We start from the raw sequence: 22,330 nt of genomic DNA on the forward strand, positions 1-22,330 counted from the left end.
TGACACTTCTTAAAACCCTAACCTGGTAACATCCACACCACATACTTGGCCCACCGAGGTTCAACAAGAAGCGCTTCGCCTTCAACAAGAACCCGGTTCTCAGGTCCCGTCACCTTATCACCATCGTATTCAGGCAGCGCTGACAATACACCTTTTGAAACCACCCGGCGACCCTTTACGCTTTCAACCTTACCCCTTAGCATCACGTATGAGTTGGCAGGCGTAGGTGCTCGGTAGTTGAGCTCCAAAGTTCCTGTCACTCCGTACTTGTTAGGCAACAATGGGAACCCGCATCGTGTTAGTGCCTCATCCATCAAAGTCGCCAAAAACCCGCCATGAACTATCCCATCATGCCCATCAAGCTTGTTGCCCACATGATAAAACACAACAATTTCACCTGCAGTTTTGTCCTGGAACATGATCGGCTCAACAGTCAAGTACCCAGGGCCTCGCAGTAACCCAGAAGTCAGCATGTGCCCTCGGTGCAACAATGGCACCGCGTCGTAGTACCGGCTCTCTTTCCACCGCCCAGTCTCGGCCTGCTCCGCCCTCAGTGCCTTCACATACGGGTGCCCGTGAATGTACTTGTATTCTGGCTCTTTATCTAGCTCGGCATCAATGTCTGCCTGCGAGCGTTTCGGTCCAAAATGATCAAAATTCCATGCTCCTACTCCGTATCCGACACCCAGAAACCCCACTGCCAACGCCCACTTACGCCAGCCTCGAGTCCATGGAGACCCGGCTTTTGTAGTAGACGACGATGATGATGATGATGATGATGATGATGAATAGCATCTAGCCACTCTTACCACCGTAACTCCTCTAGCAATCCCTCGTCTGCTGGTAATTCCAATTGTCGGTCGAAACATTTTTTTTTTCTTCTTTGTATGAGTGTGTTCGATGATGGCGTTCTTTTTGGTTTCAACTGCTTTTCATTCATTCCCCCGCCATATAAAAAAAAAAAAAAATGAAATTCCTCGGACCCAAAAGTCAAAACGGCCGGGTAACCTTTCCTAAAACCTTCAACCAACCACCATCACCACCCATTTTTTGGAGTGAAATTTTTTTTGTCCTGCCCGTACAGCTGCTGTCAATACCACCACCACCAGCATCTTTCCCATCAAGCCATGTTCTCTCTTAGACCACTTGCTGCTCGCCAGACAGCTTCTCTTTCTCTTTCCAGCAGAGTTCTTGCCCGATTTGCCAGTGGTCCTGTCGGAACTCCTCCCTTTTCTTTATCCTCGTCATCTTCTAACAAAACCTCGAACATCTTTGAAACAGCCAAGTCACTTGAGAAGAACAAGCCTAGCTCTTTTTCTAATACCCGCAATCCCTCGCTGCGCACCTCCAACAAGTATGGAAACAGTGCTCCTGCTCCTCCACCAGAACCTGAAGATGGCAAGCAGCGTGTCGGTTACGTTCTACACTGCAAGTTCACTCCCAATAACACAATCCTGACCCTTACCTCCCAGTACGTTCGTGTTGGTAAGCGCTACGTAAAGCTCACCAAGGAAGAGCGTTACATGGATCTCGTCAGACCTCTTGAGGATGTCCGCATTAATCTCACAGCCGGTATCCTTGGTTTCCGTCACACAAAGCAGGGCGAATACGAAGCTGGTTTCCAAACAGCTGCCCGTATGTTTGCCCTCATGTCTGAACGCGAGTTCCTCGACCACCCGCTCGAAATCATCCTTTCCAACTTTGGCAAGGGCAGAGAGGCCTTCCTCAATGCTCTCAATGGTGCTGAAGGTAACCTCGTTCGCCCACTGGTCACCAGAGTCACTGACGGCACCAAGATTAGAATCGGTGGTGTTAGACCCCCTCGTGCCAGACGTGTTTAAACTTTTTCTTTTCATCTTCATCTTTTGTCCTATTTTTTGTATATATTAGTGGAAAAAAAAAATTAAATATAAATTACCCTTTTGTGTTTTTATAAAAAAAAACCCTCTATAATGTATTTGGATCTTTTTTCTCCTTTTTGTTTTTACATGTTCTTTCTAAATACTCGCGAACTTGGCCGTTTTAAAGGCGGTGATGGATTTAGCCTACTACTGCTCCCATCACCTTCCTCAGCTGCATCAAACTTGGGACTTAAAAACCCAGTGTGCAGCGGCACCTGCGGAGTCACTGATCCTGTCCGGAGCATATTGGGTGCGGGACCCCCCACCGGAGGTGGAACAACAGCGTTCGGCCCATTTCCACCCAAAAGGGTAGGAAGAGCACTATTGTTAGTCCCTGTTTGCCCGTTCCAATGGCTCACGGAATTGAATAAGCTCACGCGGCTGCTAGGTCGTGAAGGAGGTCGCAGGTTTTGGTACTGCGATAAATCAACCATACTAGATGATCGACCAGTAGGCAGTTGCGGTGCAAATGGAGATTGCAGCGCCGGCAGCTGTTCATTGTTGTAATGCACAAACCCGTCGGGATTTTCACCAAACGAGTCTCGGAAATTTGGTGGTGAGCTGTGCAGTGAGCTCGTCCCGCTATGACTAACTGGAGTGCTCCGACCTGTCTCCGTCAAAAGCGCACCTCCTTCCTCAAGCATTCTTTGATACGACATTGATCCATCACCAAATATAGCGTGTTTAACTGCACCAACATACCGACTAATCACTTTAGGCACAGACACAATGTTGCGCTTTGTCATGACCAGGTTGAAATATCGCGTGTGCTTCAACACTTGGAACACGTACAAAATCAAGTACCCCAATACTGCCAGCAGCATAACCGATCCAAGCGCTTGAAAGCCACCGCTTAACCATGACGATGACGACAACTTTGACGATGATTCTTGAGATACCGGGCTAGGTGTGAATTGAGCAAATCCCTCAAGCTCACCACCATCAACAAAATGTTTAGATGAAACATCTGCAGGAAGGAACCCTACATCCGAAACTGATGAAGAGCTCGATGGTACTTGGCTTGACGCGTACAAAACTGCACGGCCAAGCATCCAAGTTAATTCTGTACTTTTAACAGACGACACGCTGGTAAATGGCGAAATAGCACTGTTATCCCTTCGCTGATAGGTAAGCTTCCCGTTGCTGTCCAAACTCAGCACGGTTCCAGACTCATCAATGGGTAGCTGGAACCCAGAATGCAAAATATTGATAACCCATGTCGCCTTAAAGCACGCAGCTTCAAGCTTATCCTCGGGTATCTCATGAAATCGTCCACCAGGATTAGTTTCTTTCTTAATATCATCCCAGCCCATGCTACAGTATTGCGCCACATGACTGCTGAACGTTTCAAAGTCGTACTTCCCGCCAAGTTTAAAGATATCATTAGCAGTGTACCAATACTCGCTAACACCAACAAACTTTTCAGTGCCAAAATCAATTGCTGGGGCATGAACTCCATTGAATAAGCACGGATCATCTGCACATGGCTGGTCTTTCCGTAAAAGAGGTTGCATACTTTGCAGACAAGTTGTAAAGTTTCCATTGCCTTCAAATGACATTGTCGTATTTACATTGATTTTCATATCATGTTTCAGCCCCCGAGGATAACAGGGATCAAGGGGAAGTTTCTGAGGGTAACTGTTTGTCTCAAAATGCTCCTCTTCAATCAAATGCTGTGCATAGCGCCGTCTGGCTTCATTGGCACCAAATCCTAACCAAGACGAAACAAATACCTTCCACTCCTGGTTATTACCATTCAGGTTGCGCAATCGCACATTGTATAAATCATTCAGGTGACGCTCCGTTTCCGTAGAGTTGGGGGAAAATGCAATTTGAATAGACGCACCACCCATGTCCATGAACCCAAATGACTTAGATTCCACGTTGCTGTGTATCTCGTTTTCTTGTGAGTTAAAAGAATCCATTAAATAGTTTAAGGATATCCAGCCATAAAGCGCTTCAGTTTCACCATCGATAATCGATACATGTTGTTGGCACTCTGGTAAATAAAAATCAGTTTTCATTTGAAGTTCTTCGCAAGTTTTTTTCAAAATCTCTTCCTGGTCAGCTTCTGGGAGTAGTCGCATTCCTGCAGTAGCCAATACAAAGATCGGTGTATGAGGTCGGTCATTTTCAGGAACTCCACTTTCTGCTGCTTCTATGAGTTGTAAAAGATGTTCTTTCCATAAAGATTTGGTATTTCCAGCAAACGAAGATATCCCTGGAGAAATCTTTTTATTGAACTGAGCGTCTTGCGTGATGGCCGGAACAGAGTTTAAAATTTCTTCTCTGCTGCTTTCTTGGTTATTGAGCAGTGAAGACTGAAGTCCTGCGGGATCTTTCCATGAAAACACTTGGACTCGAGAACCACTGGAACCAGCATCGACTATGACAGCATATCTAGTAGCAACATCATGGTCCGGTATGGGTGTTCGTTTTTGAAACACAAATGATGAGCTGGTGTTGTTTGGCATTAAAAGTGTGGAGATTAAAGAACGAGCGGTATAATTTTGATTTGGTAAATGAACCGGCTGAATGGTTAATTAGGGGAAAGATTTAAGAGAGAGAAATAAAAAGAAGGTTTATTTTTTTTAAAAAAAAAGGTGATAATTTTAATATTTGTTCTCTAACTCGCCGATTGAATATCGCAAGGCTGTTCGATTAACAAGTCGACCTTGTATCCGCAATGTCTGATATTTATTTAGAACCTAAGAAAATGCTTAAAATAACTATTTAAAAATAGGCCTTTTAGTAGCACAGACTTCTTGTGTAGATGTATGCGTTTATAAACTAATTAGTTAAAAGAATAGTAGTAGTAGCCTTGAAGAGCCAAAAATAATATAACGAGTGACAGTGTGGCTGATTAACGAATGACTGAAGAAGAGGAAACACTCTTCTGTTATAATGATCAAAGACTATTTTATTTATTTTTTTAGGGAAAAAAAAAAAAAAAACTAAGTAGAAACAAAGAAAGCTGTCGCCATTTCTTGACAAGACTCAGTTTCTTAAAAATAATAATTAAAAGAAAAAGTATCTAAAGAATGGAGGAGCAAAAATAAAAAAAAAAAAATTGATATCGCCAGACAAGGCTGTTTGCTACGTATGTGATATGTGTGTGATAGTTTAGATAATTATGTCATAAATTACAAATTTATTTTCTTTATTCTAAGTTCTATGTTACCCGGACAAAAAAATCCTAAACAAGTTATTTTAAATAACTATGCAAAGCTACACTCTTCAAGTCTGGTGTCTGTAACAAAAACACCCGAATCGCAACCTTCTTACCCTCAAGACTATTAATTACTTCTTTAATCTTCTTAGGACGGTTTTTTAAACTATTTAAGTTAGTTCTGATTAATACCTTGATTCTGAAAACATACTCATCGCATGATGTTTGGAAAAAATGTTCCGCATCTTTTCCTGAAATACACACATCGATACCATTGCCGGTATTGTCTTTGAGACGCATACTGAAATTCAGATAATATTTGCCATGGCTAAAAAATTCAAAATTAATGTTAGATGTCTGTAGATCAGAATCAGAGCAACGTAAGAATATTATTTACCCAATTGCAAACCAAGAGTTTAAATCATCAACTGACGATGATGTTATTTTATCAAAATTGCCTTTGATCCAAAAAATTCTACCAACAAACCTACTACTTAATCGTGGAGTTTTAAATATATCAAATCGTAATATATAGTTTTTCTCTTCTGGTGCATGTTTATTATTTTTAGAACCACCAATTATAACAAGTTCTTCTTTTCTATTTGAGGGCGTTTCCCGGGAATCACTACTTTTTTGAGAAGAGTTTGGGCATTGATTGCTAAAATACTTTGATTTTTCTATTCTAATTTTGGTACTCTCTGTATCTGTATTCAGATTGATTCTTTCTGTTAGATTGATCCTTTTTTTAGCATTGAAAATTTCTGTAACTTCTGTTTCGCTAGCCATCTGGGTATCATTTCTTTCACATTGATCATTAATATCACAATCAGAGGGTTCTGTTTTAATTTTGAAACCAATAGAATCATCGTTGTAGTCATCTTCTGACATTATTTGGTTTGTGTAATCTTCAGAATGAGGGTTAAAATGTTGTGAGACCCTTTCATCTGGAATATCATTAGGGTTTTTTAGTTCTTGTTGAACTTCACCGTGTAATCTATGTCCTGGTTCAATGTTTTCTAGGTTATTGTTGAAATCAGTTAGATCAATATTTGAATCGTCATTTTCCCGCTTAATTTCAGGGCTAGTTATACCAAATTCCTCGTGCCGTGGTTTTTTACTTCTACTGCTATTTTCACTCTCTTTTTCAACAGGTCGTTTTGTTTTCAATCGTTCATTGACACATGCTACGTGTACCAATTGTCTCTCATTATTGATTTTGCATTTTATCGACTTGCTCGAATGACCAAATTTGTTTAGATATTGTTTTCGGCGCATCAAAAAAGCAACATAATTTCCATCTTTTTCATCAATTTCGGGAATAAACTGTTCACTTTTTCTTTCGCTGATAGATGCTTCTAACAAATCATTTTCTCCAAAGTAAGGCTTGAAAGTTAAAGCGTCAAAATACAAAATTGACCCTTGTTTAAAACGTGCCAAAAAACTGGCCATATTCCTTTTACCCCAAATTGAAATAGAAAGAGCAGCACTAGTAAATGGTACATTGTTGTATTGTGTTGTCAATTCAAAAGCCCCAAATAAAGGATTTTCACTGTAGTCAGTTACGATAATAGTTAAAGGCTCACTATTTTCTGCACAAGGACGGGAACCAAGAAATTCAGCAAGAATTCGAAATTTTGGTTTCTCCCTATAACCTGAATTGATTGTGTCATTCAGATCAATCATATCAAGTGTAGTAAACACACTCTTGTGACCAGAAGTATTAGGCAACACTTCATTTTCTTCGCCATAAACTGGATGTAGTAATTTAAATGTTTCTGTGAACAAATTATAAAAGACAGAAAAATTGTATTTGGTATCCTTCAAGTTTGCTGTGTAAAGCTTTACGTGACTGCTATTGTTCTTAAGAACTTCATTGCTGACAGGGTGCGACACAAATAGTACACTTGTATCGAATGTTGAAAATCCTGCCCAGTTGTTTTGATTTTTATTGACTTTTTCAGCATACTATTTCAGTTAGAATAATAACGATTACATTTTTTTTATATGGTCTGTTTTACTTACTTTGACATCTATATTAGTAAATATTATTAAATCGTTTAGTTTTACGGACGTTGCTATACCATTTATTTTTTCTTTTCCAAAATCTTTTTCGTAGCAATGGACAACAAAATTTCCATATCCAGCATTATGTCCTTGAATCCCCTCAAGATTAATAGCCAGGGAGATCGAATCATACTTTTTCCAGAACCTTAAGAGTCGACCTATAACGTTCACGTTAAATTTTTTGCATGGTAAAGAAGTAGGTTTATTATTGGGCTGAAGGTCTCCTAGTGGAACAAAATTCTCAGGAAGAAGTAATGGAGAATCATGTGTTGCCTGATTTTTAAACATTTTGGGGGCTTGATGATATCTAAGCTTGTTTGGTAAATGGGATAAGTGGGATGAAATTGTGAATCAAGAACTGTTTACAATTTTTTAAAACAAGTAAATAAACGCGATGAGGCGCGTATTCCTGCAATTGCACTATTTAAAATATTTCTGTAATAGCACACAAATACGCGATATAAAGTCATTATGTCTAACATAGATGTTGCTTATATAAGCATACTAAAATATATTTAATTTTGTTGATTTAAAGATAAAGCCGATAATTAAACTGAGACACGAAACAAAAATTGATTTAGCGTGTCATCCCAATGTAAACCCAGATTTTTCAATATTTATCAGTCTCTACTATAAACTATTCATAATTATGAATAGTTAACTATTAATTATGAATAGTTATAACTAATACTCCTTTGTTTTTAACACTCAGAATTGACTTTTTTTATTGCAAATATTATTTGAGTACTGCTTATAAACAAAATAATCCATATTTCTACATGTCCAAAGATGACAATTAGAAATAATTGGTTAAGCATATTTCATTGATATTGTATAAATATTATTTGGTTGTTACCCCATTAAGGGAAATTAAATTTTATGATATAAATATTTGCATTTATTAAAAAAAGATTATTATTCTATGGTCTATAATTGTAATATATGTGGTGCTATTTCATTCAGCCACTCCATTTGAATAGGGCTGACTTGTCTAGCATACGCTCGTTGAGTAAAAACAAGTTCAATATACATGATGGCCTCACGCTTTTGGCCAAACATCATCGAACTAGGGTGAATGCTTAAATATTGTCCATTAAATGTGCTTCGATAGCGTCCATCAGGAAGACCAATAGCTGTAGATCCAACGTATCCGTGCAAGAAGCATTTAATGAGCGCTTGGAAATCAAACTGGCCATCGGTTCTTGTGTTAAGTTCATCAATATCCTCCTCATCATCACTGCTGTCCTCTTGCTTGGACTTTTTATTTTTCTTAGACTTTTTCTGGCCAGAAGGTTTAATTCCAAGAAGAGTTTCCATATAACCCTTAATTTGACGTCGCACCTTGACTACGTTTGTCATGCCCTTGTAATTAATGCAAACTTCTTTACACCAAAGCTTGCGTTCAGAAACATCGGGGATTTGTAAAAATATGTCATACATTTCTTTCAGCATGATTAAGTCACCCCATTCAATGGCACCTGAAAACAACTTGTTTCGGCGCTCATTAACTTCATCACGAATTTCAGGGTGTGGATTCATAACTAATCCCTCAACAGAAAGGCATGCTGTAACATCAATAACCGTAGATAAAAGCTGTAGACCTCCAATATTTGAAGCTTGCAACAGAACCGCAGCAAGTTGTGGAGAAACCGGAAGAAGGGCCATTTTTTGACCCAGTTCGGTAATATTACCCGACTCATCAAGAGCTTTTAATCCGTAAAGTTTAAGCAATGCTGCCTTAATCGCTTTTTTACCCGGCGATTCAAGCCAATCAAATCCTAAGACATCATTGATCCCTGCACGTTTGAGAAGGAGTACTGCACTAGAAACATCAGTTCTGGTGATTTCGGCTTCTGTCTGCTTAGGAAGGTCTTCTGTGTATGTTTTTTCTGTGAAAAGTCGATAGCATTTTCCAGCAGCTTCACGACCGGCACGACCCATTCTTTGATTAGCTGCAGCTTGAGAGATGGGTACGGTAAGCAAGGTATCCATGCCCAAATTGGGCCTAAAAACTTTGACCTTTCTAAGGCCACTATCAATGACATAGCGAACTCCAGGAAGTGTAAGAGATGTTTCTGCAATGTTTGTAGCACAAATTACTTTTCTTCTATTTTTAGGAAGAGGCTCAAATGCTTTTTGCTGGGCAGCACTTGGCAACGATGCATACAGAGGTAATGCGACTATCAAGGGTGCTTCTTTGGGTAAACTTTTAGCAATTTCATTGAGACGCTGGACAACTTTTTCAATTTCGTCCTGACCGGGCAAAAATGTAAGGATATCACCTGTTGGTTCTGAAAGATTAACTTGACAAACAGTTTGAATCATAGAGTCAACAATGTCGTCAATCGGAGTTGTCAAATAGTATCTCTGAACGGGATACATTTTACCCTCAACAAATAAGATATCGGAATCGTTAAAAAATGAACTGAATCTTTCTGCATCAAGAGTGGCAGACATGACAATTATTTTAAGAGGATTTTTGGTACCTCGGCGTTTAACTTGAATTGATTTTAAAATACCCATTGATAAGTCGGTTAAGAGAGTTCTTTCGTGTGCTTCATCTAAAATGACAAAGTGGTATTGGCTTAACTCCGGGTCAAGCATAAGTTCTCTTAAAAGCATACCATCAGTCAAATATTTGATTTGAGTTTTAGCTGGATCCGACTTATTATCGAAACGAACTGAGTAACCAACTTTTCCTCCGAGCTCAATACCCATTTCCTGGCTCACACGAGTTGCAAGATTGATAGCTGCAACACGACGAGGTTGTGTACATGCAATTTTAAAATTCTTTGTTTTATTATCTTTTTGAAGGTGATCATATATTAACTGGGGTAGTTGTGTAGATTTACCGGAACCAGTCTCACCTAAAAGAACAGTAACTTCATTATCAAATATGCGTTCAATCACTTCATCTTTAGCTTGGTACATTGGCAAAATTTTCCGCACTTTGGCAAGAGATTCTTTAACTTCAATTCTCTTTAGCTTAAGCTTATGTTTGTGCTTTTGATGGGAGTTACCAGATTCATCATCTGAACTAGCTATTAAGTCTTCTTCGTCTTCCGAGTCAAAAAATCGAACATCTTTTCCCTTTCGCAAGTTTTGTTTATTAGACTTTTTCACAGTGGATCCATTTGATTTAGGTGTGACTATTGCTTTTTTTGCTACTGGCTTATTAGTAGCTTGAGTATGTGCTGTTCCATTCTGTTTTGGTTTCTTGAAATGCTTTTGGGAACTAGCATCCGAATCTATTGATCTCTTAGATTTTGCAGATTTTCCATTTGTATGATTAATAGGTTCAGGTTTAGAAGGTTCAGGAAGTTTTGAGACTGTGTCTCCTTCGTCGGTGAAAACAATATGCTTTTTAGGTGGCATATTAAACCAGAGCCATAAGAATAGATCACAGAAAAAGTTGGTGATAAAGTTGTGTAAAAGAACTCGTTGAAATTTTTAGAAAAAAAAAAAAAAAAAAGGTTACCCTGCTTTTGGAATTTTTTTTTGTGATAAGGCTGTAAAATAGAAATTTGAGCTTAAGACTTGAGACTTAAAATGCAACTGTAACTGTAAAAAAAATTGTCAACCTTTTTCAGTCCGGATTCGCAGCATTTTTTTTTTTCCCCAAGCATTTTCATAAAAACCTTCCAAATAGCATTCTTTTTTACACCAACTAAGCTTTTCCCCCCTCCATTTTCATGAGAATTTGATTTCGATCATAGATTTGCATTCATAAGTAGCACTATTTCTAGTGCTTTTACTTTTTTTTTTGCTTAAATACCTCTCTGAAAGTGCGGTATTTATTTATTAATTTTTTTTTTCATTTTTTCACCTTCCATGTATTTTTCTTTTAAAGGAAATACTTGGCCTTTTCATGAACCCACCACCAACCATTATTGTTATCACCTCACGTATTTTTATCGTACAACGCTTTGGCCTGAAAGCTTAAAAAAAAAATTTTTTTTTCTTCATTTCTCTTTTACCGACATTTGTTCCGACAGCCGCAATGCCATTATCGACAAGTGAGCTTTTAGCCAAAGCTTTCAATGAATCACCTGCACAGTCATCTCGAATAGTTTTAAACATTAAGAAAAAAGCCAATACTTCAGACGCATCCGATTCTAATAAAAAAGATGCATCTTGGATTGATTTAGCTAAAGAACTAGAAGAATCAGGTATGAATTTTAATTAATTAAAAACCTCCGTTTAGTAAATTTGGCAGCTCACTCTATTTTTAACTAGACAAAAAATTACAAGCATCTCTCAAATCGATTTCCGACGATCCTTTGACAAATCCTCAAGTGCTTCCTCATCCACCACATCACCATCCAGCAGCCCCAATTATTTCTTATGAAGATCGATCAGTTTTAAATTCAACGTCAATCTTACACTCTAGCATCAACTACAGACTATGCCCATATTGCTCACGGCCATTATGGGTGTCTGCACTACAATATCATATTGAATCGTCCTGCCCCAAGGCGCCCCCATTACCAAAACTTGCAAAGGATCCTAGCATCTTTGTCGAGTCAGTTTCGTCCAATCAGCAAAATGGGACGAAAAAGAAAAAGAGGCAATCAATATCTTCAAACTCTGCTCAACAACCGGCTAACAATACATTCACATCGTCACCTCTTAAAAAGAGAAAGCTCGATAATAGCAACAACAATAACAATAACAATAGCCATAACAATAGCAATAGCAATAGCAATAGCAATAGCAATAGCAATAGCAATAACATTAACAATAATAATAATAATAATAATAATAATAATAATAATAATAATAATAATAATAACAATAATAATAATAATAATAACAATAATGACAACAACAACAACAACAATGGAAAAGCATCGGACTCAGGTTCTACATTAGTTAATTCAGACCCACCTGAGAATGATGGAGTGAATGGAACAGCATCTTTAGCAACAACATCAAATTCTACTACAGAGAAGGAAGGAGACGCTGAGGAGCCTGACCCAGCATCTCAAAAGAAAAAGGTGCGAAAGTTTAATATGACTAAACAAAGAAAAATGGCACTTGCTGCTGCGCAGGCAGAAGCGATTGCGCGAGGCGAAAAGCCACCGACTATTGATCAATTAGATTTAGCGAAGATTACCAAGAAGCCTGGGAAGAAGCCACGCAAATCCAAGGAAAAAGAAAAGGAAAAAGAGAAGGAAAAGGCTGCTAAGGCTAAAGCTCCAGTCGATGTGGAAAAACAGTGTGGTGTACCACTGCCAAATGGGGGGCTGTGTGCGCGTTCGTTAACATGCAAAACACATTCTATGAGTGCAAAGCGAGCGGTTAGAGGTCGCTCAGCACCATACGATGTGCTACTTGCAAATTACCAAAAAATGAACCAAGTTAAGATGGCATCCATGTCTACTGTGCAACAACTTGCCGATGAAAACGAAGCATTAGGCGGGTCCGAAGTTGACCCAGAAGAAGAGGTGAGGCAAGTGATGGAGGGTGTTCACCGGTCGAATCCGATTCCAATGGAACAAAAGATTTTGATTCCAACACGAATGAAGACGAATTTTATCAAGATGCGAGAAATGTTTGCAGGAGCACTGTTGCCACGAGGTGTTCGCCCGTTGGGTGGATTTTTGGGTCGGTCATTGGCCATCAATCCAAACAACTCTGCCGATATACATTATATTCGACCACCTAATCAGGTTCTTAAACAACAAAAACTGATGCAAATACATCAGGCTCAAGCTCAGGCACGTCAGTTGGCGATACAGCAACAACTGGCGCAACAGCAATCTCAGCAACAGCAACCTCAACAGCAGCAACAGTCTCAACAGACTGGATTGACGCCACAGCAGATTGCTTTACAGCAACAACAACAGCAACAGATGCTACATCTAGCTCAGCAGAACTTGGCTCGACATCAGTTGGCACGACAGCAGGCTGGACATCCACCGTTGACACCACAACAACAGCAGCAGTTTTTGCATCTTGCACAGCAAAATATTGCGCGACACCAGTTGGCAAGACAGCAACAAGCGGCAGCAGCAGCTGTAGCTCAAGCTCAGGCTCAGGCTCAAGCTCAGGCTCAAGCTCAGGCTCAGGCTCAGGCTCAGGCTCAAGCTCAAGCCCAAGCCCAAGCCCAAGCCTAGGCTCAGAAGCAGCAAGGTTAATAGAATTTCATAAACCACATGTACACTTTCCTGTATTTTTATGCATTTTTTCATCGTTTAGTTCAAACAAATTAAAAAGTGATATTTCTAAAGGAATGGGTTCGAACCCTTTTTTTTTTTTTTTTTTTGGTCATAAACAAGACTTGGGCCATAGGTGTATCTTGAATTGTTAATGTCACACACATTGTAACAAAACAGCATACAGCTTCAATATTTATGAAGACAGCCGATATGTATAATCGTCATTGATCTGACAGTATTTTTATCAATGAATAATAAAGTGCCAAAGAATATGTTTTGTAGTCACCCTTAACACTTTGAACAAAAAGATATACAATTACAGACAATTATAGATTGAGAAATGCCTTTTTTTTCATATCATTACCATTAATTTTTTTTTTCTTTCTACCAGAAATTTATTTGTAGATACTGATACACAACGTTGAAGAATTTGGTCTTATTATAATCTGACTTCTAAATTTATTTTAAACTGATTGAAAAGATTATATACAAAGAGCTTCGTTTTATGAGGCAAAAACTGATTTCAATGCTTTTTACATTCTTGAGAAAAATTAATGTTGAAATTTTTTATATTAAATTATTCAGCAAGTCTAAACAAAATGATTGAATTTGAATTGAGTTTAACGGGGGAGAAGGAAAAATTGCAAACAAATATAATTGAAATATATATATATATATATATATATATATTTATGAAACCAAATCTAACTTAACCCTTTAATAAAATAAACAATCCGAATAAGATAATCATGCCGATAACAATGAGAATGCCTTCGAGAGTTTTGAAAGAGTAGCTGTCATCGCGTTTTGAGGAGAATGCAATCTGACAATACTTTTCAAACTCGAGGGCCATTTCAGTTTCAGAAAATTTGGAAAGCACAAGAACCCTGCAGTTATGGGCATATGTGTCACGCTGCTCTTGGGTCATTCCAAAAAGAGCAAACTGCAAAATAGGAGCCCATTTTTCAGGGTCCGGGGGTTCATGCCAGCCCGTGGCTTGGGTAACTGTTTCAAGGGGCCCACCCGAGTTAGTTGCAAGAACAGGAGTTCCTGCAAGCATGGCTTCTAGCGGGACAATACCAAAGTGCTCGTTGGAGGGTGTGTATGCGAGAATAGCAGCATCGGCAAGGAGTTGTTTTTTGACCGAGTCTGGGATGGAGGGAATAAAAATGACTGTTTTAGAGTGCACGTCGCGGGTGTGGTAAGCCGAGGGCCCATCGGTGGGCCAAATAGTGGCATAGGAGAGGCCCAGACGACTGCAAAGGGTTTGGAGCTCTGCTAGATAAAGGGTATTTTCTTTGACTTTGAAGTCGTAACCGCCAGCAAGGATTAGTTTTGCAGGAGTTGTTGCGTGGTCTTTAGTTGCAATACTAAACGCATTAATTGCGAGTTCAATGTTTTTCTTTTTTTCAAAACGGTTAATGGAAAGGACAAAGGACTTTGCTGGGAATGGAGAAGGTGTGTACTTGAGGTAGTCGGTGGTGTTGACACAAGGGTACAGGACATCTAGATGGCTTTTAATTCTGGGGAAAGCTTCACGGAATACTGTTTTTGTAAAGTTTGAGTTGACGACGATAACGTCGGAGAGTCCAGTGGACCATTCTTCAAGGGCGTCAAAGGGGAGTCTATAGATTTTTTTAATGATGGAGGTATGGTCAGACAAAAGTTTGTCTGGGAAGTGGCCGTAGAAGAGGATTTTGGCACTGGGGAAATACTCGCGAATAAGCGGAATGCAAATGGAAAGTTGGTCGACAATAAAGACGTCATATATCTGGCCTTCCTTTGTGTTAATGAGGTTGACTACCAGGTGAAGCTGGCGCAGCATAGCGCAAAGAATCGAGAGTCTTCCGCCAAAGTTGCGAGGGATAATTCCATCTCCACGCACACGCACGTCGAGAGTACCATCTGTGGTTTCTGTAAAGGCATGGGAACGGTCGAATCTACTAGTATAGATTACGACTTGGTGGTCTCTGGACTTAAGTCCGACTGCGGCATCCACAATCAAGCGTTCTGCGCCTCCTGTATAAAGTAGGGAGAGAGGGGGAAAGAAAAAAAAAAAAGTTAGAATGAGGAAGAAATGGATAATGATATGGACATACCAATTCCGAGATCAGGGTGAATAAAGGCAATCTTCATGGTAGTATTGTATTGATGGTGATAATGGTGGGTTGGTTTGTGTTTGTGAGGATTATGGTTGCTTTTAAAGCACTTGAACACATGTAGGGTTTTTTTTTTTTTTTTCCTCTTTTAGCGAGATGGAAGGTAAGAATCGGTGATGCCCTGCGGACGGGCAAGTCCATTAGGGGAGTTGGTTGGTTGTAGGGTTAGGGGTTTTTAAGTATTTGTTCTCATGATGGTTAATTATGGAGATGTCCGTCAAAGAACAGTTTACCAAAAAGTTTATAAGAGCTATCATAATTTAGATATTGAAAAGATTATTTAAGAAATATATAAAGAAAGAGAAAAATATAAATATAAATATATAAATATAAAGACTTTTTTTTAAAAATTGTTCAATTTTTTTTTTAATTTTTTTTTTTTAGACTTTTCAAAGAAATGATTAATTTTTATGTTTTTATGAAGAGGAAATTGGATTAACACCCTATCAATGAGATTCAAGAGCAAAGCCAAGCACAAAGGATTTCAAGAAACTTGGCAAAGAGTTTCTTGATTAAAGAGAGAGTTTTTAAAAGTATTGGAGTTTTGTTTTTTTTTTTTTTTTATTCACAAAAGTTTCAAAAGCTTAGAAGTGTATATAATGATAAGAGAGAATGATGGGAAATGATTTAAGCTTATTTGAAGATTAATCTTGGATGGGGTCTTGGGAATTCAAATAGCTTTAGAGCAAGTTTTCAACAGGTTTTAATTCAAGGATTGATTGATGGGATTAACTAGAAACTAGAAACTAGAAATATAAATATAAATATGTGCCCTGAGTTGTTTCCAAGCAGTTTGTAGACCAAAGTTAGATTTGATTGTTATCAATTATATAATTAATTATTCAGTATGAGTAGCAATATTGTTGTTGACATATTATTTGAAAAAATACATATCTGTTATGTAGTATAGTTAAGTTTAAAAGGCTTTGCATTAAGTATATACTTATCATATATGATAAACCTAAATTTAATTTCAATCAATATTGCTATTTACACATTTTAAAAGCAAAAAAATTATAAACAAATAAATATAATTCAAGTCTTTAGATGGAATTACCAAAATGAAACATTTCTGATAAATGACGACATTATCAAAACTGACAACAAAAAAAAAATCTCTTTTTTTTTTTTTTTTGCTTTGATTTTTTTTTTTTACTGGTCTCCAACTGGAAAAAAGCCCAGCTTGTCTTTCAAAAAAGTGAATTTTCAAAAGCCCCCCAGAATCTTTCAACAAGAGGGTGTCTAAATCTCAAGGGTTAGGGTTTAAATTTGCTGCTAGAATTGTTGTATAGGTTAGAAATGAGCTTAAAAAAGTGGATTGTCAACATTTCTTGGCAAGAATCTCATTTTCCAGAGCAATTTTAAGAATTTTATATTTAAATATTTGATGTTGATATATATATATATATATATAAAAGGATTTGAATCATTTTATTTTTTTTATTTCTTTTTTATTTCTTTTTAAATAAATTTATGAAATATCTGAAATCACCCGGCGGAGATTCCGGGACTTGTAATATTATTATTCCAACGTTATTAATAAGCGTATTTCAAAATACGTTTTTATAGAGAGATCTTTTTGAAGGTGAAAAATATGGGCCGGTAAAAGCTCGTTAATATTATTTTTTTTTTTTTTTTTTTTTTTTTTCAAGTGAAGAAAAAAAAATACCCAGCACCTGTAATAGGAGAAAGAAAGTGGTAGAGTCAGTATCCACTTTTTTATATTATAAAATATTACATTGAAAAAAAACAATGGGATAAAATTCAATTGCATTTCATCTGCAAGGAAGTAGCAAAAACAAAACAAGTTCTATAAAATCTTTAAGTTTAATTTTTAATCAATTTGATTAGTTTGATTAAATTGATTAATTTAATTAAAAAAACTTTGTTAGTTTTTTTTTTTTTTTTGTGAGTGTGTGTGTTTGGATAAGATAAGAAATGAAAATAGGCCTGCGTATGAGAGAAATGACGTAAGCGGCCCAGTAAATTAGATGACAAAAAAAAAAAAATAAAATAAAACCACGCCAGAATTTCATGTTAAAATAAACAAATAATAAAAACAAATATAAACAAAAAAAAAAAAACAAACCGTATAGGCCTTTAAATGTCAATTCAAGAAATTAAAAAAAAAAAAAAAAAAAAAACCCCCGAAAACCTAAAAATCTCTTTAAACTTGGCTATATCAAACCTATCGGGCCTTTTCTAAAAAAACCAAAAAAAAAAAACCCTCCCCGAAATTAAAATGTCTTTGTCGGGTTCAATTGACATCCTCCGACCTCTTTTTTTTTTTTTTTTTTTTTTTCTTTCGTTCTTGCCTTGTTCGGACCACAGCGGGTCTTGTCTATGGGCCGCCTTCCGTAGCAACTAGTAGATAAGCCTCACTATGAACCTTGTTGTTAGTGCTTGACCGCTAAAGAAACGGCCACTCAAACACACACACACACACACAGAGCCTTTGTGCTGCTACTACTACTACTATTACTATTACTACTGCTACTACTACTACTACTGCTACTGCTGCTGTTGGCACCCAAAAAACCTCACACTTTTTTTTTTTTTTTTTTCCCTCCTTTTCACTACCACCACTAAAACAATCAAACACCACCACCACCACCACCACCACTATTACCACCATCGCCACTGAGCACATCTCTGCTCTAATAAAACCTCCTTTTTTCAATTTTTTTTTTATTATTTCTATTCTCATCCCTTAAATCTATTCTTTTTCTTCTTCTGTTTTTTATTCTTTTTTTTTTTTTTCTTTTTTTCTTTCACCGCATCTTCTTCTTATCTTTCACATGTCTGGCACGGCCACTATCACCTACGACGACGGCTCAAAACACGAGTCGGTCGAAGTTGCTGGCGAGTTCAACGAATGGAACCCTGTCGGTCTCGACTACAAGTCTGGCACCCTTTACTCAATTGTCATTTCAGACCTTACTCCTGGTGCTAGTTACATGTACAAGTTCATTGTCGATAGCACCTGGCTTTTGGCCATTGATGGCCGTCCAATTTGTAAGTATCTCTTTTTTTTTTCTCTCTTTCTCTCTCTCTTTGTTTTTTTTTTTTTTTTTTTGTTTTCTTAAATGATAGTTTAATGAGCACTTTTATGTTTAAGCAAAATAGCAAGCAACATTCATTTGAAAAACATTAATTTTTTTTTTTATAAAATAAAACTTGATTCATATAAACTTATCACACAGATTTTTCTTTTTTTTCTGCAGAAAGATAAAGAAATTGATATATCAGTTTTGGTTGTCTAACATGTTTTTTTTTCTTAGCAAACGACCCAAGTGGAAACGCAAACCACATTCTGACGGCATCCCAACCGGACCCCGTCGTACCTACCGTTGTGGTCCAAGAAGAATCCCACTACAAAAAAGACCCTTCTTCTGCTCCTTCATTTCAATCCAAAGATATTGACGACCCCGTTCTTGTTGACCCTCCTACTAAAAAACAGGAAGAAGAAGGCCCCTCTGCTCCTTCATCTACTACCCCTTCAACCACACAAGCCCCCCTATCTTCCTTAGCTGATGAGACCTCGGAGTCTTCTCCAGAAACCCTTCATGAAGAAGTTCCCTCTGGAGTGTCCACAAATGCCATTGGGGGAACAAAAAACTCTAAGAACCTTGACACCCGTGACTTAGCCGAGCTCGATGAAGATAGCGAGGATGAGCTTGACAAGTTCCATGAAGATGAGGAAGATGACTATGACAATGGTGATGAAGATTCGGACATTGGGACATCTTCTCACACAGGTTCGCACGCTAGAAATGCCCGCAACAGTGATGAAGACGAGACAAACAGAGATGTGTCCCAGCAATCCCAGCAAAACAGTGTGTGGATTGTGCGATTCTTTAGTCTTATCTTTGGTAGCATTGGTTCATTCTTTTCTAAGTTGTTTAAGATTTTTGAGTTTAAACGTGATGCGTCCGAGCAGCAGCAGTAAAAGTAAAAGTAAAAGTATAGGGAAAAGGGGTTATATATATGCCAGCGATGATGGTGTCAAATATAAGAAAGTGATGGAATCAATATATATATATATTAATAATAATGATGATAATAGTGCTTTATAGGTTTATTTCTTTGAATTGTAATAATTTTTTTTTTTTTTTTTTTTTTTTTTTTGGAATCTTTTAAAACTGGCCCTGTTTCTTGTTCCTGAACGTAGCATGTGTTTGGTACATTGGTATTTTAGATGTCAGTTGAGCACCTTAAAACATGGATTGTCCCCTTGACTATTGTGATCATCTTAAGACTTAAATATAAAAGGCTTTCAAGATCAAGATCTTGTCAATCAGTTTATTTATTTATTTTTTTTATTTTTTTTTATTTTTTTTATTTTTTTTTTTTTGCAATTTACTCAATTTACTTAAATATCTCCAAAACGTCCAAAATCTCCAAAATTCCCATCACTACCACTACCACTACCACAACAGCTGGCTTCGATGTGCAGGTTAACCTGATAGCCCAGGAAAATGCGCTTTCCGAGATGCTGCCACTTCCCCAATCTGGTAATATTTCCACCACAATCACCACTATCACCACCACTACCATATCATTTTTGTTTCTACTCCAGCCGCTCTTCCATTAGCCGTACAAACACTCACACACAAACCAAACCTGGTCCTTCATCAAATAACCTACGCTTTACTGTACAGTGTTTCTACCTCAACCCCCTATCACACGGCTATCCCACCTCACAACACCAAACAACACCAAACAACTATTACAACCACAAATAACCAACCGGCTTTGGACTTTCAGCCTTGCTGGTCCTCGTCCTTCTACCCATTGCCAACCGCTACTTTTTGCCCGGCCTCCTGGCATCTCTACTGCCGCTCAGTGCCTGCTTTCAGACCCCCTTCGCCATGCCATGAGCAAAACCATGGGCAATCCCCCCTTTCTTTGGTAAACAAACTGCTCCGGCTTCATTCCAAAAACTTTTACTCCTGTTTTTTTTTCTTTTTTTTGGCCTTAATTCACTTGGAAGCCGTTGACGCAGCTCCCTCTCAAGCTTGGACACTATTCTTGCATTGCAGGCTGTTGCACTCACACTATGCTCATGACCATGTTCACCCAAAGTCTGCCAACATCACTAAAGACCATCATAGTTTTGAATCTGTTCTAATAAAAAGAGACACCATCCAGTTCAATTTCTGAAAGTTAACCTGGCCATACACATAAGTTGATCCCAAAGAGCCCTTTATGGTTCCAATTGGTACTAATACACCTGTAGATTCCTTTAAAGGTAAACAACACCCGCTGAGTCTCCCTGCTATTCTCAAAACATGTTATATACTCTAATTGGCTTCTTGGTGAGTAAACCCAGCTTGCATATGCAGCTATCTATGTTCTTCAAATAAATGCAAGATCTGCAGCAAGTTTAACCATGGCTTGCTGTAAACATTGCTAACTCAAGAAGCATCATTAAAGGCCTACTTTCAAACACAAACTCAGAAATTTATTTTTATGCTACTTCAAGGAGCTGCTCTCCATTGTTCTAGGTGCAACCTAGTTTACAAACTCAGACACCGAACTCCATTTTAAAAGACCAGAAACTATGGCCGTCCAAGTCTATCTTTTCTACCCAGTGTCTGCAGGAAGCTTATGGATCACTATTATCCAAAGAATAGGCTTTCTTCACAGGCATTTATGAAAACCTAACTTCAAGAATAACCTTTGTGGTCGGAATTACCAATTTCACCAAAAGTCGTCCTACACAGCTTCATGCAAATATTACTTCAACATGGTTTCGGTGGGCTCACATGTATGTCTATCTGACGTTACCAACACCTGTTTCGACAATCCCGAGACTCATGCTTTTGGATGACTACTCCACTTTCTCATGTAGATCTAGGGACTGCACAAGTGACATCTGTACAGCTGTAGACCCAGGATCTGGTGAGACTGGTCGGCTTATTGGCCAATAAGCTCGAATTCCACGATACTATGCCGATGGATATTGGTGTACTGAAATAACGAGATTGGTCAAAGAGGCGCAAAAAACGTGCGGTACCTGTACAGCCGCTAAATAGTACCTAAGAGTGAGCCAAGTCTATCTTGAGATCAAAGATAAGATATATCTGGTAATGATTGCAAAGCTCATATATCAAGGAAATTCCATAATGGTGTCCATGCAAAAAGATGTCATTTTGCTATATTTACTTGCAGATATATGTCAACCATCACACAGCTGTTAGATATATCATGTTTTGGCGCAGCTAAACAAGCGTTTCGTCATCAAAATGTTACTGATTTTGCTAAGGGAATGTCAGCCTCAAAGAGAATATATATATATATATATATATATTTTTTTTTTTTTTTTTTTTTTTTTTTTAAATCATATATGAAAGTAAGAAAGTAGGCATATAACCAAAACATTATTTAAGAAGGATGGCGACGCTCTGGGATTTACCCATGTAGCTTCATAACTGCAATAAATACTTTCAGACAGCAAATGAATCTCCCTATTCTAGAAAGTACTTCTGAATTATCAATCAAAGTTCAATGTTTGTAAATTAATATAAATAAATTTTTCTATAAGTTCGACCAATTGATTTAGCTCTTTTAAGAATCCTCTGTATTTGTTGATTTAACAAATTTTTAATTCTATAGCCTATTTTGGAAGTTAGATATAAAAGTTGAAAAAAAAAAAGAAAAAAAAAAAAGTTTTTTTTTTGTTTAAAATTTCTAGAGTCGTCACAGTTGATGGTTCATCAGGCTTAGGGTGCCGAACCTATATATATGTTTATAAAAGGATTTTTCAGGAGAGGAGGACGAGAAGAAGTTTTTAGAGAAGTGTTTAGATAATGGGATATCGTGCACTCTGAAAATGTATATCTTATAGTGCATATGTAGGAGAGTTTTGATTTA

At 37.7% G+C, this 22,330-nt stretch overlaps 6 protein-coding genes across 6 annotated transcripts; 3 read left to right on the forward strand and 3 right to left on the reverse strand.

Annotated features, from left to right (window-relative positions):
- Positions 1-17: 17 nt before the first annotated feature.
- Positions 18-869, reverse strand: SAPINGB_P001606 (uncharacterized protein; the record flags this gene model as incomplete). Its single annotated transcript, XM_031996327.1, has 1 exon — positions 18-869. One exon carries the CDS (start codon positions 867-869, stop codon positions 18-20), a length of 852 nt encoding a protein of 283 aa, XP_031852218.1.
- A 258-nt stretch (positions 870-1,127) lies between these two features.
- SAPINGB_P001607 (uncharacterized protein) lies at positions 1,128-1,841 on the forward strand (the record flags this gene model as incomplete). Its single annotated transcript, XM_031996328.1, has 1 exon — positions 1,128-1,841. One exon carries the CDS (start codon positions 1,128-1,130, stop codon positions 1,839-1,841), a length of 714 nt encoding a protein of 237 aa, XP_031852219.1.
- A 143-nt stretch (positions 1,842-1,984) lies between these two features.
- Positions 1,985-10,509, reverse strand: SAPINGB_P001608 (uncharacterized protein; the record flags this gene model as incomplete). The annotated part of the gene is made up of 6 exons (XM_031996329.1): positions 1,985-4,432; positions 5,134-5,236; positions 5,282-5,398; positions 5,738-7,035; positions 7,268-7,292; positions 8,135-10,509. The coding sequence occupies 6 exons, from the start codon at positions 10,507-10,509 to the stop codon at positions 1,985-1,987; spliced, it is 6,366 nt and encodes a 2,121-aa protein (XP_031852220.1).
- A 625-nt stretch (positions 10,510-11,134) lies between these two features.
- Positions 11,135-13,253, forward strand: SAPINGB_P001609 (uncharacterized protein; the record flags this gene model as incomplete). The annotated part of the gene is made up of 2 exons (XM_031996330.1): positions 11,135-11,303; positions 11,386-13,253. 2 exons carry the CDS (start codon positions 11,135-11,137, stop codon positions 13,251-13,253), a joined length of 2,037 nt encoding a protein of 678 aa, XP_031852221.1.
- A 751-nt stretch (positions 13,254-14,004) lies between these two features.
- SAPINGB_P001610 (uncharacterized protein) lies at positions 14,005-15,431 on the reverse strand (the record flags this gene model as incomplete). The annotated part of the gene is made up of 2 exons (XM_031996331.1): positions 14,005-15,314; positions 15,395-15,431. The coding sequence occupies 2 exons, from the start codon at positions 15,429-15,431 to the stop codon at positions 14,005-14,007; spliced, it is 1,347 nt and encodes a 448-aa protein (XP_031852222.1).
- Positions 15,432-18,252: 2,821 nt separating this feature from the next.
- On the forward strand, positions 18,253-19,403 carry SAPINGB_P001611 (uncharacterized protein; the record flags this gene model as incomplete). Its single annotated transcript, XM_031996332.1, has 2 exons — positions 18,253-18,469; positions 18,736-19,403. The coding sequence occupies 2 exons, from the start codon at positions 18,253-18,255 to the stop codon at positions 19,401-19,403; spliced, it is 885 nt and encodes a 294-aa protein (XP_031852223.1).
- Between the last annotated feature and the right edge of the window lie 2,927 nt (positions 19,404-22,330).

Source organism: Magnusiomyces paraingens (genome assembly GCF_902498895.1).
Source record: "Magnusiomyces paraingens strain CBS 517.90 genome assembly, contig: contig1, whole genome shotgun sequence".
Taxonomy (NCBI): domain Eukaryota; kingdom Fungi; phylum Ascomycota; class Dipodascomycetes; order Dipodascales; family Dipodascaceae; genus Magnusiomyces; species Magnusiomyces paraingens.